The sequence below is a fragment of the Apteryx mantelli genome, chromosome 5, assembly GCF_036417845.1.
Source record: "Apteryx mantelli isolate bAptMan1 chromosome 5, bAptMan1.hap1, whole genome shotgun sequence".
NCBI lineage: Eukaryota > Metazoa > Chordata > Aves > Apterygiformes > Apterygidae > Apteryx > Apteryx mantelli.
Genome location: NC_089982.1, coordinates 10058143 through 10079980, shown reverse-complemented (window position 1 = coordinate 10079980; position 21838 = coordinate 10058143). Strand labels below are relative to the sequence as shown.

The window sequence follows — 21838 nt, the reverse complement described above, 5'->3', positions numbered from 1 at the left end:
ACATCTGCATCACTTGCAAAAGGTGCACACCATTGGGACCTGATGACACAGCAAACATGAAAACCCTAAGTCAGTGGAAACTCACACCTGCACAGGGCATCCACAAATCATGACATTAAGCATCTAAATCCCACACTTGGATCATTTTTGTATGGTAATGCACACAGTTACTAAAATTTGTATTTAACATCCCTTCCCCCCAAAAATACAATTTGGATTGCTTGCTCCAAGTAAGAAAAAAAGATTTTTGCCTTCTCTATCTATTGCGATTACTAACATTTAAACTGAGTAAAACTTTTAATTTTAAAAAGAAAATTTTCCAATTAAAACAGAAAACAGCAGCTACATTATATGACCGCAATGAGCCAGTGTTCATTAGCTGTATTTTCATTTCACACAGAGTCCCCACTGCTTCTCCCTGCTTGTTCCAGTAGTACTAGACAGGATTCCTCATAATGCCATCAGTGACTTACAACACAGAATGCTCTTTTTCTACCCTAGTCACATTCAATTTTTGAGATAAATATCTATCACCTTGCCATTCCCCAATCTGAGTCAACATAAATTTCCTGGCTATTTTCCTAGCCTCTACATTCTTTTGTAGACAGTCCTCTGATGGCAAGAGCTCTTCCTAACATGGCTATTTCTAACTACCACTCATTCATTTTGCAGATACCACCTAACATTAAATGAGATCAGTTCTAGACTTCATCTCTGTGGAAACACACCTGACACCTTCACATTACACCCAGTATTCCCAATGTGAACTCAAAGCTGTTCCTATGTACTTGAACTCCAAACTTCAAAGTTAAACAGTCCTTTGGATTAGACTGTGAATGCCCATACCAATACATCATTACCTAACAAAGTTAAACACTTTTCTTCCTCTACCTTGGTGGATTAGAAGGTGCATTTACAGAGGCAAAGTAGTCTTGATTTATCTGGCATCCTCGAATGACCTCTGATACAGTATTAATGGTCTACAGAAATGGCAGGAAGAAAAAAAAACAAAAACACAGTAAAACAGTTAGTTCAGTGTGGGCAGTAATTTAATTCATACAACACTCAATTACTCAGCCTGACAGCTTGGTATTGAAAAAAAAACATATCAAGTCTCATTGTAGAGATTTAGATAAGAAAGTAATTTCAGAAGGAAACCAAATAACTAACAGCCTTAATATGAAGCTTGCTGAAGAGAGGTTCAAGGAAAAAAAAAGTTGAAGGGTACCTCTGAAAAACATCTTAAGATAAAAACACCACTGAAATGGAGGCCACCTCCAAAAGGACCAATCAACACTCCATTCTCCAGGCAGTAACACAAATGGCTTTGTGCACTTCAAGACAAATGCAACCGTGGTGGTAACTTCTAGAAAAGCTGCTGGACTATATCAGGTGGATCTATCAGCTCTTCCACCTTGTCTACAGCAAATCGCTCCGCTGTCAGACAAGGCACCAGGGGCCAACTGGACACCTGACCATACACCAGCTCTGGGCCTGCTGTAAATGCAAAGCTGCTCGTTAAGTTTCTTTCGCCTCTAGGCTGCCATGAGGCAGCGAACAGGAGTGGTTGGTTTACTCAGGGCCTAGTAATTTTTCTAGCTCTAGACAGTCATTCAGGCCAAGCACATCATTTTATCAAGGGGAAAAAACACTTCATCCTGAACTGGTAATTGGGTTTTTCAGAACCATGAAGTCTCTCATCACTGAAACTCTGCAATATCAGAAGACTTTCTTGACAGTCTCTCCCTCTCCAAAAGAAGTGAATCCATTAGGCTTCTTTGGGATATACTTAAATCCAACATTAAAAAAAACAAAAAAACAAAAAACAAGCAAATCCAAATACTTCCTGATTGTTTCAAAGTGAATTATATTACAGTTCTTCAGAATATAATGCAAAGTATTATCATCATGTATTCCCCGCACAGGAAGCAGGTGACACGTTTGGCATCTGAAATACATTCTTGGCAAATAGTATAATTTCAGTTTGTCCCTGAAGCAACTGGCTACCCCTGAAGACTCTTGTTATTGCCCCATTTAGTTGCCCCCATCCCTACTTGTACTTGCTCCCTCTTACTTCTGTCAGGATGTCAGCTGGAACTCCAGTTGCCATTAGGATTGTGCAGAGCTGCTGTAACAAACCACACTGAAACATAGCCTTCTGACAGCTGCTCGTAGCGCCAGGAGGATTCGTGGGAGAGACGAGAACCCGCACAAGCTAGAGGAAAAGCAGTATTTGTGCACAAAGAAAGCTTGAGAACTCATGAAACTGCAGAACAGTATAAGTTGATCTATTTGCAATTTAGCCACAAAATACAACTGCTCTTAAAAATTAACTTAAGAGACAAGGGAATAGCATTTTCATCACATTAGTATTACAACCATTTGATTTTAAGTTTAATACAACTTCACACCTGAGGTCCCCTCCAGAACCCGCAAACATCTCAGCCCATTGCAGAACTACATGATGAGAAATGAGGCTCTCATCTAGTTTATTACTTGGCTCACAATTTGTCAGAGCTACACTTCAGAAAATGAGAGACTACCTTCATCATGAATCTTCAGCTTCCACTCATAGACAGCAAATACTATAGAACAGGAAAATAATCTTATTTCATTTTTTGGAGGGGTGGGCAGAGGGAAGGTGATAAGCCATCCACAGTGAAGACAGCTATGGGAACTCTGTTAAGGCATCATAACCATGCTTGAAGTCATACACAAGGGTTCTTTATAAAAAGCATCCCTACCCAAATATTTAACCCGTATCACTGTTATATATTAAGTTACACCAAATAAAGTTATTTAATATGCTACCCATTGCAAGGTCACAATTTTGAAACAGTGTTTGTGCTTAAAGCAGGGTATCTCATGAACATTCGTAGGCTAACACTGAGCTAAAGAGAACACACCAATTTCCCAGTTAACTGTTACAACGCACATTTTCTTCATTGCAAGAGCAGAAAAAAGGCTGACATTGGCATTAAAACTTAGATAAGAAGTGTTTTACCTGCAGCATTAGGTGAAGATTAGTTACTTTCTGTGCAGACCAACCACAATTGTCATCTCCAACTTCAAACCAAGGCTTCATACGCTGAATGTATGAACCTTCTTTAAAGAAATTCTGATTGGAATTATTATTCTTCAATAAATTTTGTAGTAGGAGAAGACAGTCTTCCACTACGATTCCTCGGGAGACAGAAGGTAAAGGAAGGATTAACCGAAGATGACACATGGAGAAATTACTACATTCTATATACAACAGAAAACAATTTCTGAGTTTCTCATGCTTAAAAATATTAGATTTTGACCGAAAGCTGTGAAGCACATGCATGAAAAAAATACAACCAAAGGTCACTGAAAATGAAATATATTCATGCTTATCCAGCATGTTTCTTAGAAAAAAAGCTGTAATTAAGGTTCATCCACAAGTCTACAACAGAAATGGTATTTGCAAAGAGCACGCTGTTTGTATGGTACATTAGCTGGGTAGGAATGGACAGCACTTCAAAGCAAGCCTCAAACACTTTGTGCCTTGAAGAATACCAACTTCAGAGTCAGGTTACACTACCAGCTCTTTGTATTTTAAGAACTAAAATGAAGTTCCTCCTCAATAGCATAAGGATTCAAGTGCAGCAATTCAAACTGGATTACGCATTCACCATCTTTAATCGCTGGCTAAAACGTCAACTCATTTCAAAGCTACTGGTATTTTTTTGTCTGATGTTATTAAAATACAAGCAATTCTTAGAAACAGCCTGCGCAGAAAGCCTATTTAAACAGTGAACTCGTTGCAGTTTCAACAGGGTTGGGTTTGTTTTTTTTTTTTTACCCTCACATTATCTGTGATGCAAAAGAACTATAGATACTTAAGAACCATGTACTCTAAGAAAAAAAAAATATCCTCAGACAGCACTGTCCAGAAGACAACACGAATCAAGGTGGCCCGCTCCTGATACTGCTGGGATGCTTTCAGACCTGGACTTTTGATAGAAAGGATGAAGATTTATTCCTTGGGCTTAGGAAAAGTTAGGCACAGGCAGGGCCTAACTTGGGAGTGGGAGAACAAAGAGCAGCTGTCACATTCCCTTCTGACTCCTGCTGAAGAGAGCCACAGCTGGTAATCCAGCCCTCAGCTGGGCCACAGACAAGAGGAACGGAAGTGGAGGAGGGTGGAAAGCAAAGAACTCTTAGCACTTAGGAACTGACATACCAAGTCCCCTTCCTTCTCCCCTAAAATTACCACCTGCCTAAAAATAACTGCTTCGAAACTAAGATTTGCTTAATCCTTCCATGACAAGATACTGGAATAATTCAGCTGGGAGAGAAGCAAGGTGTCAAAAGAAAAGGAAAAAAAAAACAGAAAAAAAACACTTAAGAGTGCTGCAGCATTTCTGCTCATTCTTTTTCTAACCTTTTTTTGGAACAGGTAGAGGATTTGGCCAGGAGCTAACCAGAAAAATGAAGTTAGTAATGAAGCTGAAGCTATACAATACAGTGAGCTGTTACACCCAGCCACTCAAAGCATCTGAGGATCCTGCAGGAGGAATGCAGACGCTCCGCTTGGTAAGTGACAAATGGGGCACATGCAGACCTGACACTGCCATTCAAATATCTAGGTTCGCAGACATGAGCCAGACAGGAACATAGCAACACATGCACACACGCTCAGAGAAGTTAACTCATGTTCTAACGGAGTATCTCAAGACTAGATTTCAGAAAACAAGGAAACGCTGCCTACTTGCTCAATCTGCTTTTGCTCATGTTTTATGATCAGGCTATGTTTTTCAATCCTTTTAGCCATTCACCTCATTCCATTCACATACTATCATCACTTGCAAACCTTGTCACCTAATAGTTCCTGCAGAAACACAAGACTGAAAGCCTTAGACTCCACTTGGATTAAAGCCAGCATTTCAGTAGTTCTAGCTTTAGCATACTGCCACCCACAACTAAAGCAGCATTGAAATACTTCTCTGTACCTCCATCACTGTTTCCTTCTTCTGTTATGATATCCAGGAGTCTCTCAAAGGCATTTTCAAAGGCAACAATCTTCTGAATGGCTGCATTACTTTTTGTCAATTGCTGTAACAACAAGACTCCCTGGAGGAATGGGGGGAGAAGCAATTAAACTTAATTTTACTAGAAGAACGTTAGCTTTTCAAAATCGCAACTCTCAGGAGGATGCTATATAAGCAACACTGGCCAGAACCACAGGGCATAACTCTGTGCTCTGCAATCTGGCACATGGAACAAAACCCACCATGGAAACCACAGAAAATGCATGCCTCGGTGTACTTCAGAGGACAAGCATAGTACTACCGAGCAAGATACTAAATAATTATACAGAAAGAAAATCTTGTTGTAGAACAGATGAAGTGCATTACCAGAAAATTTAGATTTTTGGAGTAAAGAGGAAGAACTGCAATGGACCTGACAGAAGGCCGACAAAGATCAAGTGACAGTAGTCTAGACCATGGTCAATGTTTGCATCAGATACACAATAACAGCTTGCTGTAGTTCTCTTAATTGTGATGAGATGCCCAACAACAGCTTCAAACACAGCTGAAGGCTGAAATATTTCCAATTAGCAACCCTGATGTTTTCTTCACATGCATTCACTTAGCTTCATCCAAATTTTGCACAAGCACTCAGCAACTTAATTGACAGTTGCTAATTATGAAGCAGGTAAACAGCCTTTGTTCTGTACTTACATCATTTCGTATAACTTCCCTGGAGTCTGCTAGTAAATCCATGAGTCTTGAAACACCTGCAAGAAACATGTAACTAAAAATCAGCACAAAAGCAGGGTTTTTTTCACACTAGAAGTTATTAGGACACCTTGCTAAAGACTCCTCTCAACTTCTGCAATGTTTTTTTGTTGAGCTTCCCATTTCAAGTTCATCAGCAATAAGCTGAATCACTTACCCATAGGGCTGACAAGAATGATCTGTTGCACCTGAGGTCCTTGCTGCTTTAGAAGAGATGTAAGTAGTTTCACTCCAGGCCAGCGAACATGGAAATCAAATTCCTGCAAAGATGGAGAGTAACCAAGTACATTAAGTACAATAAGTACATTAAGTAACAAACTCCTCAGTATTCAACTTCCTCCTCTAGATATAAGTTAAAGAATAGAGAGCAAACAGGTAAGGGATCTTAATGCCTGCAGGACAATTTATTTTCTTGCTCATCCTATTACAGCATATGAACAGCAAGTCAAAACACTATCCTGTTCTAGGGTTCTTTCTATTTTATGATCAGTAACGAACTCCCAGGAGTTTGCTTTCCTGCTTTCCCTCAGGGATAGCTTTCCTAGCTCTCTCTTCTTCCTAAAAACCAGTAAGCCCCACCCACCAGGGATCAACCCTGACTACTCAGAAATCCAAGAAGGAAAAAAAAAAAAAAAAAAGCAAGCCCTTTTGTATCTTCTTCCCATTCCCAACCAGTAACAGCAGCTTCTCTGTTAAAGACTGGTCTCATCAGCAAGATAAAAACCCAACAGCTCAAGTCCATGGACAGGCTTTGATCAACCGCAAGAAAACGGTAGGCTCCACAGGTCAGCTTCAACTCAGCTGGTGACTAGACCCAAGTCTCAACTGAGTCACCTCAGAGCTTTCTGTACTTCTAATCCTGTTAGTTTTAAAGCATCACCTTGAAGCCACTAATAAGACTAAATTTGTCTACCTTAGTGTATTTTAACTGTCTCTTCCTATCACAAGGGAAAGTTTTGAGTGTGTACCAGCTCTTACTCAGTACCTCACCTCAGGGCAGCAGCCAAAAAAAGCCTTAACACTAGCTGCTGTATAAACAGGGAGGCACTAGCTAAACAACTTCCTGATTGTTTGTTCAAACAAATAGTTTATAAAGCTTTTTCCAAAATTGACTCTTTTGTACAGTGCAAACCCTGAACTGCATGTTATTGCAAGCAAGTAGAATGCTGAACTATTACCTCTGGAGAGAAAAAGAATAGGTGACTTAGAGAACATATTGCATGCTTTCAGCTCTCCACAGTCATGCTGTGCAATTCCATCACATGCCAGTTTTGTGTGCAATTGCACACTAAGCCAGTTTCAACAGCCACACAGCTCCACCTAATAGGCTTCACCTATATTTAGGAGAGGTCCTTGCTGTTTTTAAGTAAAAAAATTTTACATTTGAATCATTAGGTTTGGATCGTTAAAAACAGAATCGAGTTGCTGAGTAAGGTCCTAGTCTAACTTAAAAGATACACAAGTCAGCTATATCCTGAACGTTCCTGCTGCACCCACTGCATTTATGCATCTCAGGAGTACCTTTTAAGCCAAATTTTCTTACTTGAAATGTAGTTTTATAGGGCTGTCAACCACAAACTGAATTAATTCATTCATGACCTTGGTTCAGCTGCTGCAAATGACTAGTTCATTGTGAAAACCATTAGGATCTTACTTAGCATTTACAATTTTGATGAGTACAATTAGTGTGCTGAACTGTTTCTCCATCTGTTGAGGATGAAATTCAGCCTGCAAGGATTTAAGCCTCAGGCATACTGACAATTATTTAATACAGCTGAAAATCTGACATAAGTTATAGACAGGAAAAATGGAAGAATGGAAGAGCTTCCTTTCACTGCAGACAGACAATGGGGGAAAAGAAAAAAATCGATTCATGTTGTTCTTTTTCCTTAAAGTACAATAATATTCTCAGTTTGGAAACAAAATACAAACAATTAAGAGTAAATAGGCAGTCTGTGGGGAAAAAAGCACTGGAAGATGAGATAAAAGCATCAGGATATCATTACAAACAGCCTTGCAGAAAGCAGTCACCCTTCCTACTTGAACTGTACCTCAACTGACATGACCATCTCATTCACATTTAGTGATCATCTGGTAAGTTATCCTAGCATGAGTGACAAGAGCTGCCCTTTGTGAAACAGTACTTTTTACTATATCTAACCACATATCTAAAACCCCTTTCATGTTATCCTGCTTGAAAAGTAGCACTAATGGCCTTCATCCAGGTTGCCTTCTTCACTGTCACCTCCAAACCCACATACACTGAAGAGGCTGAGAATACTTGATATTTGACATAGACTCCACTAGAAAGGCAAAACCATAGCTTCATCCATGAGGATGAGCTCACCATGCAACACTACATATCCTTCTGTATTCCAAATGCAATGCAGTTACTCACCTCCACAAGGGTTAGCAAGAGCGTGACATTCTCTTGCTGTTTAATGAAAATCTCTGTGAACTGACTTCCCAAGTCATCAACTTGTTTTGGTAGATTTTCTTCTGTAACAATCAAAAACAATACATTACAACATACCATTACAAAAAATTCAGTTAGTTGGGGGTTATATTCTCACTAAATTAGGGCCATAGAGGACAAAAAGAAAGTTTAGAGAATCACTGTTATAATGTTAATAAGTTTAACTCGTTTTCAAATCAAACACTGCCACAAGCTGTGCACCAAAAACAACAGATAGAGAAAACGTACATTATAAAGATAGTATTTCTAACCAAAGAGCTGTATTATTTTACAAACAGAATCAAGAATCTACCAAACAGAAACCCAAACCAGTTTTCACAGCAAGAAAAATATTATTTCTATTACTCATATATGCTCATATTCACAGCTCTCACCACTCCAATTGCCTGGTACAGATATAACACCAAGCATGCTCTGAAGTGACTAAAGAGTTGAAAGAGAAAAGGAGAACCCTCACTTTCAGATGAGGAGCAGAAAGCCTCCATGATTCAATGTTTGCACATAGCTGAATTGAACTTGCAGAGAAGTTCCTCATAAGGACCACTCACTACTTATTGCAAAGCCAAAGTACATTTCATTCCCTACCAACCCACTGGGCATGAAAACGACCTAAGCTAAATGGTTCAAGCACCTCATTTACTTATTTTCATTTAGGAATATAAAAGAGACCTAAATATCAACAAGAGTAATTTTGAATCAATTAGCATCAAAGCCGCTCAGTATTAAAATCTGAATTAATTTCACAAATAAGATGAAGTGTTCATTCTGTTATCTTCTTTAATTGTACGGGATTTAGGTAAAGCATCAATTTGGTCTTACACAATTCTTCCATGTATCACTGTTGCACAGACAGACAAATGCAAAAGCATCCCACAGGACAACAGAACGGACACAAACCACGTCCACACACAACTGTCATTTTTCTAGGCCGAGTGAAAATTTTAACAAAGATATTTCAGGAAAACAATCATATTCAGGTACTACAGGTTGAGATAATCAAGGAATTGTCCACTGAAAAATTGTTGCTAAGAGACAGCAAAGCAAAGATGGGTTGGGATCTTGTCATTTTTGACAGAAAGAGAACTCATTTCGTTTAACTCCATCATGGTTTGAGACCTTAGCTTTTCAACTGATTAGCAGTAGTTCAAACTTAATCCTGCTCAACAGCAGCAGGAATTCAGTCCTACATGACACCAATGACCACCTATAAGAAATGAGTGTCTCCTTGAGTAGAAAAATAGGTTGGTACCGTGCTTGGTTATGTTTCCACAAGGTTTTTCACAGCATCATAGAAAAAAATCAAAGGGCTAAAAGCACGCAAATTAACCACTAGGGAAGTGACACACAGGACACATCCACTCACATATCCAACTCCAGCTACGCACCCTTCTCCCTACACAGCTTCCTCTCCCCACACTCCCAAACAACTTGCTTCTTTGCTCCCTCATTTCTGCATAACCTCAAAGCCACTCCTGTCCCACTGAGCATGTCACGACCTGCCCAGGCTCTACTCTATGTTTACTCCTGCCAAAGTCCATTGAAAAGTCAGACCGAGGCTTCAGTTAAGAGCTGCAGCAAAGACAGTGATTATCATCTAAATCAGGGTACCCTACAAACAACCCAGATGTGCATTCAGCACTTCAACACCATCCCATGCTAGCTGATGAAGCCATAGGCATAAGAACAGCTTGCAGCAGAAAAGAAATACTTGGTAAAACCAAAGAATTTCTGAGCTAAATCCAAAGGTCTGATTTGGGTCACCGAAAGCACAAGAGGATTTTTGTCTTTAACTGCAGAATTCACAGCCTTATCAACGAGTCACTAACAAACCCTTGATAACTAAGCAGCTGTAAATAGGGTCAAAGACCGCCCATAATCTTGAAACTCTGTACCTTGTTACGGGTATGGCAGAACCACAAATGAAAGGACGCTACCATAAAAATTTTCTTCCACCGGTGCCAAGAAAACAATTTCAATTCTACCAATCCAATCTTCTTTCAAGTCCAACTGTTTGCTGTGCTGATTCACTGCCAGCCACCAACTTAAAACATCTATTTTTTTTTTTTAAAGGACTGCCAATAAAGGAAAGAGGTTTTTATTTGGTCTTAAAGTCATCAGACACTAGCTTATCATTCCTCTTATGTAGTGTAACTATATTTCTCCCATGAAGTAGACATTTTGGTAGGTAGCTTTCAAGAGGGAGAGAGAAGCAGGTCTGCAGTAAACTTACAGCAAGAGGAACTATAAAATATGAAGAAAAGGTGACAAAATGGAAGACATACTGCACACAAAAACAGTTCTCACAGGGAATGTAAAGTCTCTAGCAGAATCCAGGCAAAACTGATACAGAACTCTCAAGCTGAGGGGGCTTACAAGGTCTTTTGTCCCAGTTGACATGGCTAGAAAAGAAAAAACACAAGCCAGCCAACTCCACAGAAGTTCAGTTGCTGAAGGTAAATGAACTTGCTACTGTAAAGTAAGAGGCAACTCAGTTGAGAATCATACACTGATTGTACACACTGTAGCTTGCTGCATACAAAAAGCGCTTTTTTTTTTTAAATAAAGGTTCAGGTTAAAATATTTCACTTGGAATTTGCCACAAACTGTGACTGCACATCTTGTCCTGTATTCAAGCTCAACTTCCAAGTAGTGTTTCAATTTTGGATTGATTACTTTCGATCCCAGTCCTTGTTCTTACACAAATTCTAGGTGCCAAGACAAAAAAAAAAAAAAAAAGTGAATCAAACTTTCACAGCCTCTTATGAGCTTGCCAGAGCTTTTGATTATTCCAAGAGCTTGATTCTACTTCAGAATGCTTTGGATTCTTCTATAAAAGAGCCTAATTAAAGTTGTCACATCTTTTTAACTCTTCATTTTTCCTATCAGCATTTCTTCTTCTACTAAACTGAAAAAAGAAAAATAAGGAGGGGCAAGATGAAAGAAAAAGGCAAAACAGCAAAGTGAAAGTGCATCTTCTACTTCATATATGGGTACACCGCAGCTCTTACAACCTGACTTCTGTCTGGAATCTCTCTTAACTTCTACATATTCACATTGCCCAAATGAAGGGAAAGACTTCCATTTAAAATTAGCTCTTGATGATTCACCACCATCCAGCATTGCAAACTAGTATTTAATCTTAAAGTCAGCATTTTAAATGCATTTTGATAAAAACATTTTTAAAAGTTAGACACACAAAGCATTAGTGGCAAACTTATGGTGGAAGTGAACACTCTTAACATGCATTGCTTATAAGAGACACTGTGAAGAATGTTTAAGTTCTGGGTACACATTTGTTTGAGTCAGCTTCCTGAAGGCTTCTTCCTGAAAAGAAAAGCTCTGCGCACCCCATCTCGCAGGAGATCTACTGACCTTCGACATGCCCAAGTTGCATGAAAACTGCCTAATCGAACACAGATGAAATTGGGAAAATACTTTAGCTCTAAAGCAAATTTAGATTTCAGAGCAGATTGCAAGAAGCCTTCCCTAACATTCACTATAAGTCTTTACAGTGTCCTTGTAAACAGCAGAGAGGGTTATGGGTGTGAATAGCAACTAAGACTAAAATCAAGTGCCATATTTATATAAGTAAAGGTTCTTTTACCTTCAGAATCATCTGTCAAAGCAGATAAAAGAAAAAGAGAAAGAAGAAAAATGTTCACAAGCTTTCCAAACAGCACAGTCAATAGCAGCATAAGCTTCCTAAGCAGTCATCGTAGCTTTCCAGGGCAAAAATTACTACTTGAGGTATTTCTCATAGAAACAATCGAACAGAACAACATCTTATTTTAACAACACTGGTGATAACACATACACAACTCAAGTCTGTCAATTCTTTGCTCTTCTCAAGAAACTGCTAATAACACGCTTGTGAGGAGTCCTGAATCACTGCCAAGAGCCTGCATTCACCAGTACTGTTCATTGGTGCTGAACACCAGCACCGTAAAACTCTCGTCTTATTCAAAACCTATTGCAATATCAAGCAACTGTATAAACAGGGAAAAGAAGGGCAAATAAGCAAAGCAATAAAGCGTCAATCTAAGAGACAGTTAAGTATAACATACCATAGGAGGGACTTCAGCCTGCAAGTCTTTCTTGCAGCAACGTAGAGCAAGAGACAACCAATTCTCGAGGAACAGTAAAAGCACACATGGCATGATGTGATGCCAACATACTAGCAGAAATGGATACATACTGGACAACCCTCACCTACTTTCCCTTCAGGATGTCTATCACTTGTTTTGGCATCCTTTTAAGAAGGATTTGGGGATTAATATTTCAGGCAAGAGACTGCAACTCAACAGGCAATATCACCTCACATTTTGGAAGGCAAAAGTAAGAAAATTCTGCCCTTTCACAGGAGTATTTACACTCCCAATACATATAACGCAAACTAGGAACAAGGCACAAGGGCTGTCAATGACTAGTAAGCCTCTTAAGGTCCACGCCAGAGGCAAGATGCTATGAATCCACAGATGCTGAACATGCCAGCGATTTTGAAACACTGTTGTCAGACTTCCTCCCTATCTGAAGTGCAGTCTGCTCATGCTGTATTCATGCTTAGCCCAAGACCTGCAATCTAATTTTGACAGACTAGCGTAACGGATTTTCAGGTTGATTGATCTAAAAGCAGAATACACATGCTACAAGCCTTTGTTTGCCTTTGAGGTTTTCCTCTTAAAAATCTTAAAAAGCATGCCTCTGGCCCTTTAGCTTAGATTTCTAGTTTAAACACTAATCAGGCCAAGACTTGATCTGTAAATAAAAACAGAAGTGGTTTTCCAAATAACACCTGTAACAAGGCACATGAAAAATACCCAAAAGTTTAACTGAATCCTGCAGTTTGCTTTACTGCACAGCTTGCTTCAGTTGAACAGCTAGTTACCCTTCTGGGAGAGCTACCTCCTTGACAGTTGCCTGTGCAACTATAACAAATACGTGGTCTCTATGTTTCCCAGGCCCGGAAGCAAGTGCACAAAGGCTCAGCATGCTCCAGACTTGGCTCTCTGATCTCTAAGCTTCCTCCCAAACTGCTGCTTGCGTGGCCCTCAGCTAGATCCCATACCTGTTCTCTCCACATGCCCACAAGGCTAAGAACAAGGAAACTTTGGCTGTCCTGCCCTCCTCATCTTTCACCCTCCAAGAGCCTGAAATGATCATAATCAACAGCTATTTTACTCATCAGAAGCAGCTGGCTCTTCCTCAGTCTGGGCACTCACAGCTCTGATACATGTATTTAATTTTAAGAACATTCTCTTTGCACAAGCCTAATTTGGGTTATGACTGTCCTTTTCTTCACAGTGTTGATCTTTCTGTGAAACAAGGAGTTCTTTTTAACAGCTTTAGCATTGTGCCATTGGCCTTTGGGACCAGTTATAGTGGCTCTCATAAGGGCATTGAAAAAGGCCCTTAAAAACAAAGTTGAGGCTGGAGGGAGAGGGAGAAGACATTGTTTGTTTCTCATCATCCAATGTCTATTTCAAAAAGCCTTGGCTAAGAGCTTAAGTCTAATTAGTCTCTGTGCTGCCCTTAAGGTATCAGGGTAACAAGCCTCTTGAAATAATTTTTATAACAGACATATAAATATCTGTTTCCACATTTGATTATCCAGGGAAGGAAAGGAAGAGCATTATTTTCTGAAAAGCTATTGCAGGGCTAGCAAACAAGAGTCTCAGTCTTGCATACTGCCACTTCATCATAAGCACCCAAGGTTTCATCTCTTGGTGTCATCATTAAATCATCAGAAAGAAGCATCCCATTTGACAGAAACAGCCAGAACTGTCCTTTTCAAATAGCAAAAGGACTTGATTCTTTATTTGCAAACAAGAAGCTATGCCATTCCAACTGGCTGCTGTTCATAAAACATACTCCTAAAAGTGAATGATCAAGAAGACACAGTATTACTTTAATGCAAACGACACAAAGCAATTTCTTGCATTGTCATAACAGCTGCATAATCATAAGGCAAGTCTCACTATTAGTAAATCGCACACTATTAGTTTCAAATTTGAACAAAGCCGTCAAGGAAAGCACCCCCAGAGTTAATAAAACTGTTATTACCAAGAGCTTACCTTGTTCCTCCTCTTCGAGGTCATTCGATATTACATTGTAGAGAGTGTCCAAAGCATAGCCAATTATTTCAGAATCTGAACTGCGAACAGAAGAACCACTTTAATGACTTATTTAGTTCCAACTTCTCTTACAGTTTATGCTTTATAACATTGCTTTTCCACACAGGCAGCTCCCTTTGCAGCATTATAGAAAGTAAGAAGGACTGATGTTGACATATATTTTAGAATACCATGTTTTTACCAACCAGGAGTTGTCTGATCTCTAAATGAAGAGAAACTATTTCTCCCAGGTGCATTCCCTCAGGTGGCGACATCCAGAAAGTTTGGTGACACAACAAAAACCACAGGAAGTTTCACCATAACCATGTCTGGCATTTCCCGAGTCACCCCTTGCAACCTGCTCCTCAGGTGTATGAGACACACCTCTGGGAGGGATTCAGCCCCATTCCCAGGATGTCACCCAAGGAAGCTGCAAACAAGCCGCAGCACATTGGCACCATCACAAGAAAGACCCCACCAGCTACCTCATCAGCCAGAAGCACATGCCCCATTCTAGTGCTCCTCTGAAATGCAACAACCACAGCTGTGGCTTCTCCTGAACAGGCCAGTCTAAATGCCACTGACTGACTACACCCAGCTATTAAGAGCTTTCCAACTGCTAACCTCACCTAGAAGCTACTGAGCAGCCAGTCTAACCCCAAAACATCAGTTCACCTGCTTATGCCAAGACTCTTTTCTTAATAAGCCAGTCCCCAGTTTGACAGAGGAAACCTGTTTCTTTGGCATTAGTTTCTTCTACATTACAAAGCCTGAACAATCTGTGAATCCTAAGCTACAACAAAGCAGCAGTACAGGAGTTCCTCCTTCTGGGGTGAAAAAAAATGTAGTCACTTTTGCCACTTGCTGGTTTCCTCATAAACCAGAGGACTATGGAAGCACAGCTGGTCGAACACACACACAGAGGAAGGCACCTCCACAGCGCAAACGGGCAAACCAAACTCACCCTTGTCATGTCTTAGCCAAAGATCAAAAGAGCACGCTGTCAAAACAGGACCTCTCATTCAAGTTTCTGTACAACTATCTCTGCTTTCACTGATCCCCATGGCATACAGGGCAAGGCTTCCACACAAAAGGTAACTTGCCTTTTAAGGAGCTACTAGGCTAGTTCACAGCAAATGTCTAAAGACAACTTCCTAACATGCAGTCTTAAAAGCCAAGCCCTAACTGAGGCCAGCTGTCTCTACTAGACCACTAATTAAAGACAACCTATAGCAGTTGTTGCAACCCAGAAAACCTGAACTGCCCTCAAGGTGATCCACTGAGCAGAATGGAGCAATCCATACCTACGTTTCTTGTATCACTATAGCAAGGGCTTGAGGGAGCTCTCAAAGTGACACTTGAGCGCCCTTTCTAAGACCTGCACACTAAATCAAAGCTAAACAAGGCTAGAAAGAGCAGGTCACAGTTCAATTTCTTCTTTCACTTTGAGTTTTTAACTGAACACTTGCCCTGCTGTCGCCCTCCCAGGACACACGCATATCAGTTGATCCTCAGTGCATGTCCCACAGCTTGTACCACCTGCTTTTGATTGGGGCTGTAATGGAAACAAACAAAAAGCTTCCTCTGGCAAACTGTTAGTCAAAGCAAGTAAAGGAAGCCTTTAGTCTATTTAAAGGGTCTCATCCAGCAGGTATGCTCAAATTTCCAGATAGCATGTTTTCCATTTTACCTTTACTGTAATTTTACTTCTTGGACAAAACAATACTATAAATCCTACATTTCCATATAACTGCAACAATTAAACACCTGAAAAATACATAGAAATGAGTTTTATAGACTTAAAAAAAAACAAACAAAACCTCAGCATAGCTTTTACTTTCCTTCCCCTGCCAGAAAAATCCCAGCAGCTAAAAAATAAGTACTACATTTCATACAGATATATAAAAAGCAGGCCTTTTTCTTTTCTTGGAGGGAGAGGAACACACCACAGGATGAGGACAGCAGCACCATAGCTACTTCTGCTGTTCACTGGCTTGCTTCCATCTGCTGTTCATTACATACAAGATGACTTTATCAATTATTCTGTTCAGACTGAAGCTGTGCAGCTTTTGCTCCGTAATACAAGTCATCAGTCAAGAATTAGACTTGTAGTCTCTCACGCATCCATAAAAGATGCAGCCTTTCTGCAATGCAATAATCCAGCATAAGCCATCTGAGGCACCTTCCCACTGCTACTTGTTCTTATATGGGGCACTCTACCTGAATATCAGGGCAGCACTGCACTAGTTCACAAATGATAGCAGAGCAAAATTATATGGAAGTGAAAGCATCCATGTATTGCCCTGCCCAGCCGGGCAGCCTCCAAAAGCTTTTACATCCTTTTCAAAAATTAAGGCAGCTCACTGCTCAAGTACAGATAAGGTTTGTGTTTGCTGCCAAAGGGAGCATGAGGAAGCTGAGTGTTTCTATCAAGTCAGCAATGAAAGTGTGCCTAGAGAGGACCACACTTTGTTCCCCCTAAAATCTCAACTCATGGAAGAGTGATCCACAGAGATAAGGATGAAGGCATCTTACCTCTCACAACAGTTTTAGTGAAAAGCATATTGCAACTCTGAACATCTGGAAATGACAGCACATAATTAACTGAGATTTGTGCATTAACTTAGTAGTTACAAAAAATATATACATCTGAATTCTAATACCCTACCTTTACACCATTCTTTTCTAACAAGTTTCAAATGATTAGCACTGTCACACTGACTTTTTGAAAAATATTTTATATTAGGTAAGTAAAAGCCAAGAAGTTAAGAAAGATCATGTTCACTTTTCATTCTGGTGCCTTCTCCCACACCAACAGTTCAGTGGTACTGGCCTGCTTTACAGTCAATGCCAAATTATTTTTAAACTCCCTGGTGGGATGTGGCAATATCTAGACAGCAAGTCAAGAGAAGAAATGTTTCTCTGGTAGATCACTGTTCCTACTTCATATTACAAAATGAACACATGGTAAAAGAACAGCAGTTGTATGAGAGTTTGCATCTGCAACATTTAAAGGCTGCCTCAGGAATGTTATCAGGCTCCAGGATGGCTGATGTGCATAGATGAAACACTACTACAGAAAATCACTTTTCTATAGAACAACATTAAGTGCTCATATCTCACACAGGCAGGAGACTGAGTTTAAGGCAATCTACAAGGAAACCATATAATGAGTGGAACACATGCATTTAAGAGACAAGTAGTATATTTCTGCTCTAGAATAAAGGTAGCTGTAAGAAATAGAAGCTGCTGGTAGCAACTGTGGAAGATCTGAGGATAGAAATAAGAACCAGACACAAGAAGCACTGACCATTTCAGCATAGCCACAATGTAAACCAGCCCCTTTTCCTACCAAGATTTGAAGATGAAACTGTAAATGCCTCTCGCTTTGCACTATCAACTTCAGAATTAAGAAGGTGCCAGTGTGACTTACACAGACCTAAAGAAAAACACAATTCACTACAATGAAAAAGTAATAAGTATCACAGAAAGGAGGCTGCAAATAGGAGTAAAGGAAAAGTACTACAGAGCTCATGCACTACTTCTCCTTATCACATCAGCTTTCCAAGAGAGGAACGACTGATTCACCAAAATCAGGAGATACACTGGAGATCAAAAATAGCTCCCCCACCCTTCTCTTTCTAAACTCAAGGGCTACATGAATAATCAGTAACATAATTTGCATAAGAAAAAAATCTGCTATTAAGCTTGGTTGAGAAGGTCTTTGAGCCAACTGACTTTTAGATTAGATAACAATGTCACCATGAGCTTGCATTGGGAAGTAACCATCTCTTAACAGCAAAGTCGCTTCAAATTTTCATACTGCTCTTATGTATTCCAGCAGGAAAAATGCCACTGGAGACATAACGCTTGTACATCTTGGCCTACTTAATTTTTTGTAAATACATAATAGCAAAACATGCTTGCACTTGTCACTAGTCTCACCCTCATTATGACAGTACTTTGTAGACCAGCCTTCCATTCCCCACACGCACACAGGCTCTCCTAATTCAGTGACCCATGCCTGTTGTTGGCTCTTCCCTAACAATTCTCTCTTGCCTCACCTGATAGAGCCCAGTCAAGCCCTGTTTCTACTCAGCTGGGACCTAGAGGGGAATCCTATGAGTTAGGATCACGCTCAGGTGCAGAGAAAACACTAGAACTACAAGCATAAACTCAGGACAACAGGCACACAGGAGCATAACAACCCCGATCACCCACCACCTCCATGAGATTACAACCATCAGGAGCTTCATGGCAAAAAAGCTTTACCTCCAGAGCTCAGTTCCCCATCTTCAGGCCAATCTAACAATCACTGTAAAAGCAGTACTCTCTTAAAGCTAACTTGCAGAGAAAGAGAGTTCATTCTTTTGAGCTCAGCATACTATTTTCATGGTCCTTTCATTTTTTCTAATCAAATTAGGATTACTGTAATCTCAAACTTCAAAGCAGCAGTCAAGATACAGGACCAGCTCATGTAAGTCACTCACAGTGACATGTAAAAAGATAACATAGTCAATTCTATTGACTTTCATTTTTTCAAGTTGGTTTACATTTTCTTAAAAATAATACTTGCAAGGCAAAAAAAAAAACAAACATAGGCGAAAGCAAGCATTTTGCACTTCTGCACAAAGCTTCAGGACACCTTGAGTGGACAATGGAAAAGTCCATCAAAGACTACACCTCAAGGAACAAACTCAGATGCTGATGACACTGCAACAGCACTATCCTAGGTCAGACCCCCATTTCCACAGTTCAGTATGCCAATCTCATCAGGCATCAGGGACAGATGAGCTTCCGACTCATTCATCAGCTCATTTTTTATATGAGCTGGCACTGATTGATCTCACCACAACAGGAAAAATATCTAAAGTCTTAGCTCCACAATCATTGATACCAAATAGCCCGCACACCTGCCTGACAAATAGTCACATCACATGCAACACATACCTGAACTTAATCAGAAACAGGGCCTACAGCTACACCTCTCACAAATTAACCAGAGGATGCAGTATCTAGACCAGCTGATATGCTGGTCTACTGTAAAACATGCAAGGGGAAATTAAGCTATCAATGTTTTTTGGAAGCCATTTTTTTTTAAATCTAAAATCCCTCAAAACCCAGAAAGCACAGAGGTGTATTTAATGCTTGTTGAGCTGCAGCCCGAGACACAGAACACATCCAAGCAGAGCTCCAGCACACACAAATTCTGAGAGGGCAATTGGAGCCTAAAGAGCCCAGAAAAAAAACCTTCAGATCCTAACTTGCAGGGTTCGATTTAGCATCTCAAAGGAAAGAAGATCAGCAGAGACCCACCTCCTTTCTCATAGCTCAGATCTGGCCTCAGGAGCAGATAAGTGGATGAAAGCAGGCTCCTTGACCTAATTTAATGAAGGGCGTCCCCTTCATGTGAGTGACTAACACTTACTGTGACATCCCTTTGATTGTTTTCTTCATACAAGTTCTATGCAGCCCACAGATTCAGCTTTAACAGCAAGTAAAATGGAAATAAACCAGACTCTCAGACACCAGTCTCATACCTTCTTCCCAGCAGTTGTAATTGGCCAGCAGCAAGGGCAGCAACAGCCTTCAGTTAGTCACTGAAGGGTTTCTTGTCCTGCATAAGCATGTAGAGCAACATGCTGCCATTACATAAACTCATGAGGCCTAATTCTGGATACTCAACTGCTGTATTCCTAATTTTTGATCATCTAAACATTATAAGGTGCCCTCCTGCTCCACTTGCATTCAACATGCAAATATTCTGTATATGCGCTTATTACCCCCCCCTTTTTACCACAGATTTGAGTCCAGACCGAAAGATACACTTGTCTACCTAAGCATCAGCAATAAGCAGCATGTGAAGCTTTTATCAGAGTACTGCAAATAGCTTTCAAGTTGCAACATGTGGTACTATCAAGTACAGCAATGCGATCAGTTGCAGAAGGATATGAACAGCAAAGCTGTTTAACTCCTACATTGCATAAATATTACCTTCTACTCCACATAATATATTTAGATTTGCATAGTTTGTCTTGACAGCAGCCCTTTCTACATCAAGAGAGTATAGCTCTATTAACTCCAACTCTTCAATATAAATGCCTGCATTATTCTTCATTACAACTATTCTACCAATTCACTTAATGACATCTCAGAAAAATGAAATTTGCTGCCCTGATTCATTTAAATTGGTCAAGTTCACTTTTTGTCCTATTAACATGTTGATTTGGGTGTTTCAAATACCTTTGAGTTAACTTTGTAACTTTGGATTTAAGTTTCTGCTGTTCCACATGTAGCAGAAACTGACCACTTACAAGCATTAAGGTGCACCTCAGTATAATCATTACCTTAGAGCTACTTTTCCTATCCCTCTCACCTTCCTAGTTTCCATCATTTCTGCTCTTTTAACCTCTGGAAATGGGCTGATTAAGCTTGATCATCATAAGAAATTGCCACAACAGAGTCACTAATTAGAAATCAAGTTCACATTCTCATTATGTAAGTTAAAGAATTTAGAAAAAAAGATCATGTTGTTCAATTTCAGTAGGAGAGCAATATTAAGGTATCACCTGGCGCTTGCTCTCAGAAGCTAGCCATGTGCTTACCGGTCTGTCTGAAGAACATGGATAAGATGTTCCATAGCCTGTATGCCTACTTCCAATCGATATTTCTGTTTGGAAGAAGAATTAACAGTTAATGGTCCAATCCAAGTGCCAAATGAAGCTTTTTAAACACTACATTACAAAAGTATTACATAGCTTTAAGAACCTGTAGGAATTTAGGTATTTACCTTGGATAACGATTTAAGAGCACGTACAGCATCCCTCCGGTCATCCAATAAGGTAGAAGAAGCTACTCGATCACACAGCTTCTGGATCTGGAAACACATAGGACATGTTTGTGTTAAAAAGGCAGCGTGATACAGTTTTGTAACAGCGCTCCGGAAGACACAGCCTAATTTCAGAAATAACATCTGACAGCTGCTGACTCCCCCAGTCAGATGCATGTGTCTCAGCAGAACAGCACTGCACACAGAAGATACCATTCAAGCAATCTAGACAAACTCGGAGTTTTCCAAAGACTTCTGAAAGATGAAAACAAACTTTTGCGACCTGTCTGATGGGAATTTTTGGAAAGTCTTCTCAGCCAGCTGCGCTTTTTAAATCGAGAGGCAGTTCCTCGCTTTGTAGTTCCCACACAGTGGCAACGTGCCACCCGCGCAGCTCTCCCGCACGAAGCCGCCTCACCTGGCTCCCGGGGTCCCCGTCCCCCGAAACGCGGCGGGTCCCGGTGCGGCCCCCCGAGACGCCGCTCCGCCGCCGCTCCCCGGCCCACCCCCGCGGGCCGCGGCCGCCTGCCGGGCCGCCCCGCAGCGCTCGCTATTCCCGGCCGCCTCACGGTCAACCGCACCTCCACCTTCGCCCTTCCCCCTCCCCCCCCAACGGCCACCAACGGCCGCCGGGCCGCAGCCGCCCGCCGGCGCCTCG

At 40.5% G+C, this 21838-nt stretch overlaps 1 protein-coding gene across 6 annotated transcripts in view; it reads right to left on the bottom strand.

Annotated features, from left to right (window-relative positions):
* Positions 1-21838, bottom strand: part of USO1 (USO1 vesicle transport factor) — a 44188-nt gene that overhangs the window by 16991 nt on the left and 5359 nt on the right. For 4 of the 6 annotated variants that reach the window (XM_067297465.1, XM_067297467.1, XM_067297466.1 and 1 more), the window contains exons 2-11: positions 21142-21228; positions 20957-21021; positions 14313-14392; positions 8164-8264; positions 5923-6025; positions 5709-5764; positions 4977-5097; positions 3005-3183; positions 2075-2215; positions 892-980 (exon numbers count right to left, since the gene is read on the bottom strand). In XM_067297465.1, the coding sequence (XP_067153566.1) occupies positions 892-980; positions 2075-2215; positions 3005-3183; positions 4977-5097; positions 5709-5764; positions 5923-6025; positions 8164-8264; positions 14313-14392; positions 20957-21021; positions 21142-21228 (1022 nt within the window). The remainder of the gene's footprint in view (positions 1-891; positions 981-2074; positions 2216-3004; positions 3184-4976; positions 5098-5708; positions 5765-5922; positions 6026-8163; positions 8265-14312; positions 14393-20956; positions 21022-21141; positions 21229-21838) is intronic. The other 2 variants (XM_067297469.1, XM_067297470.1) reach the window with 2 other exon arrangements.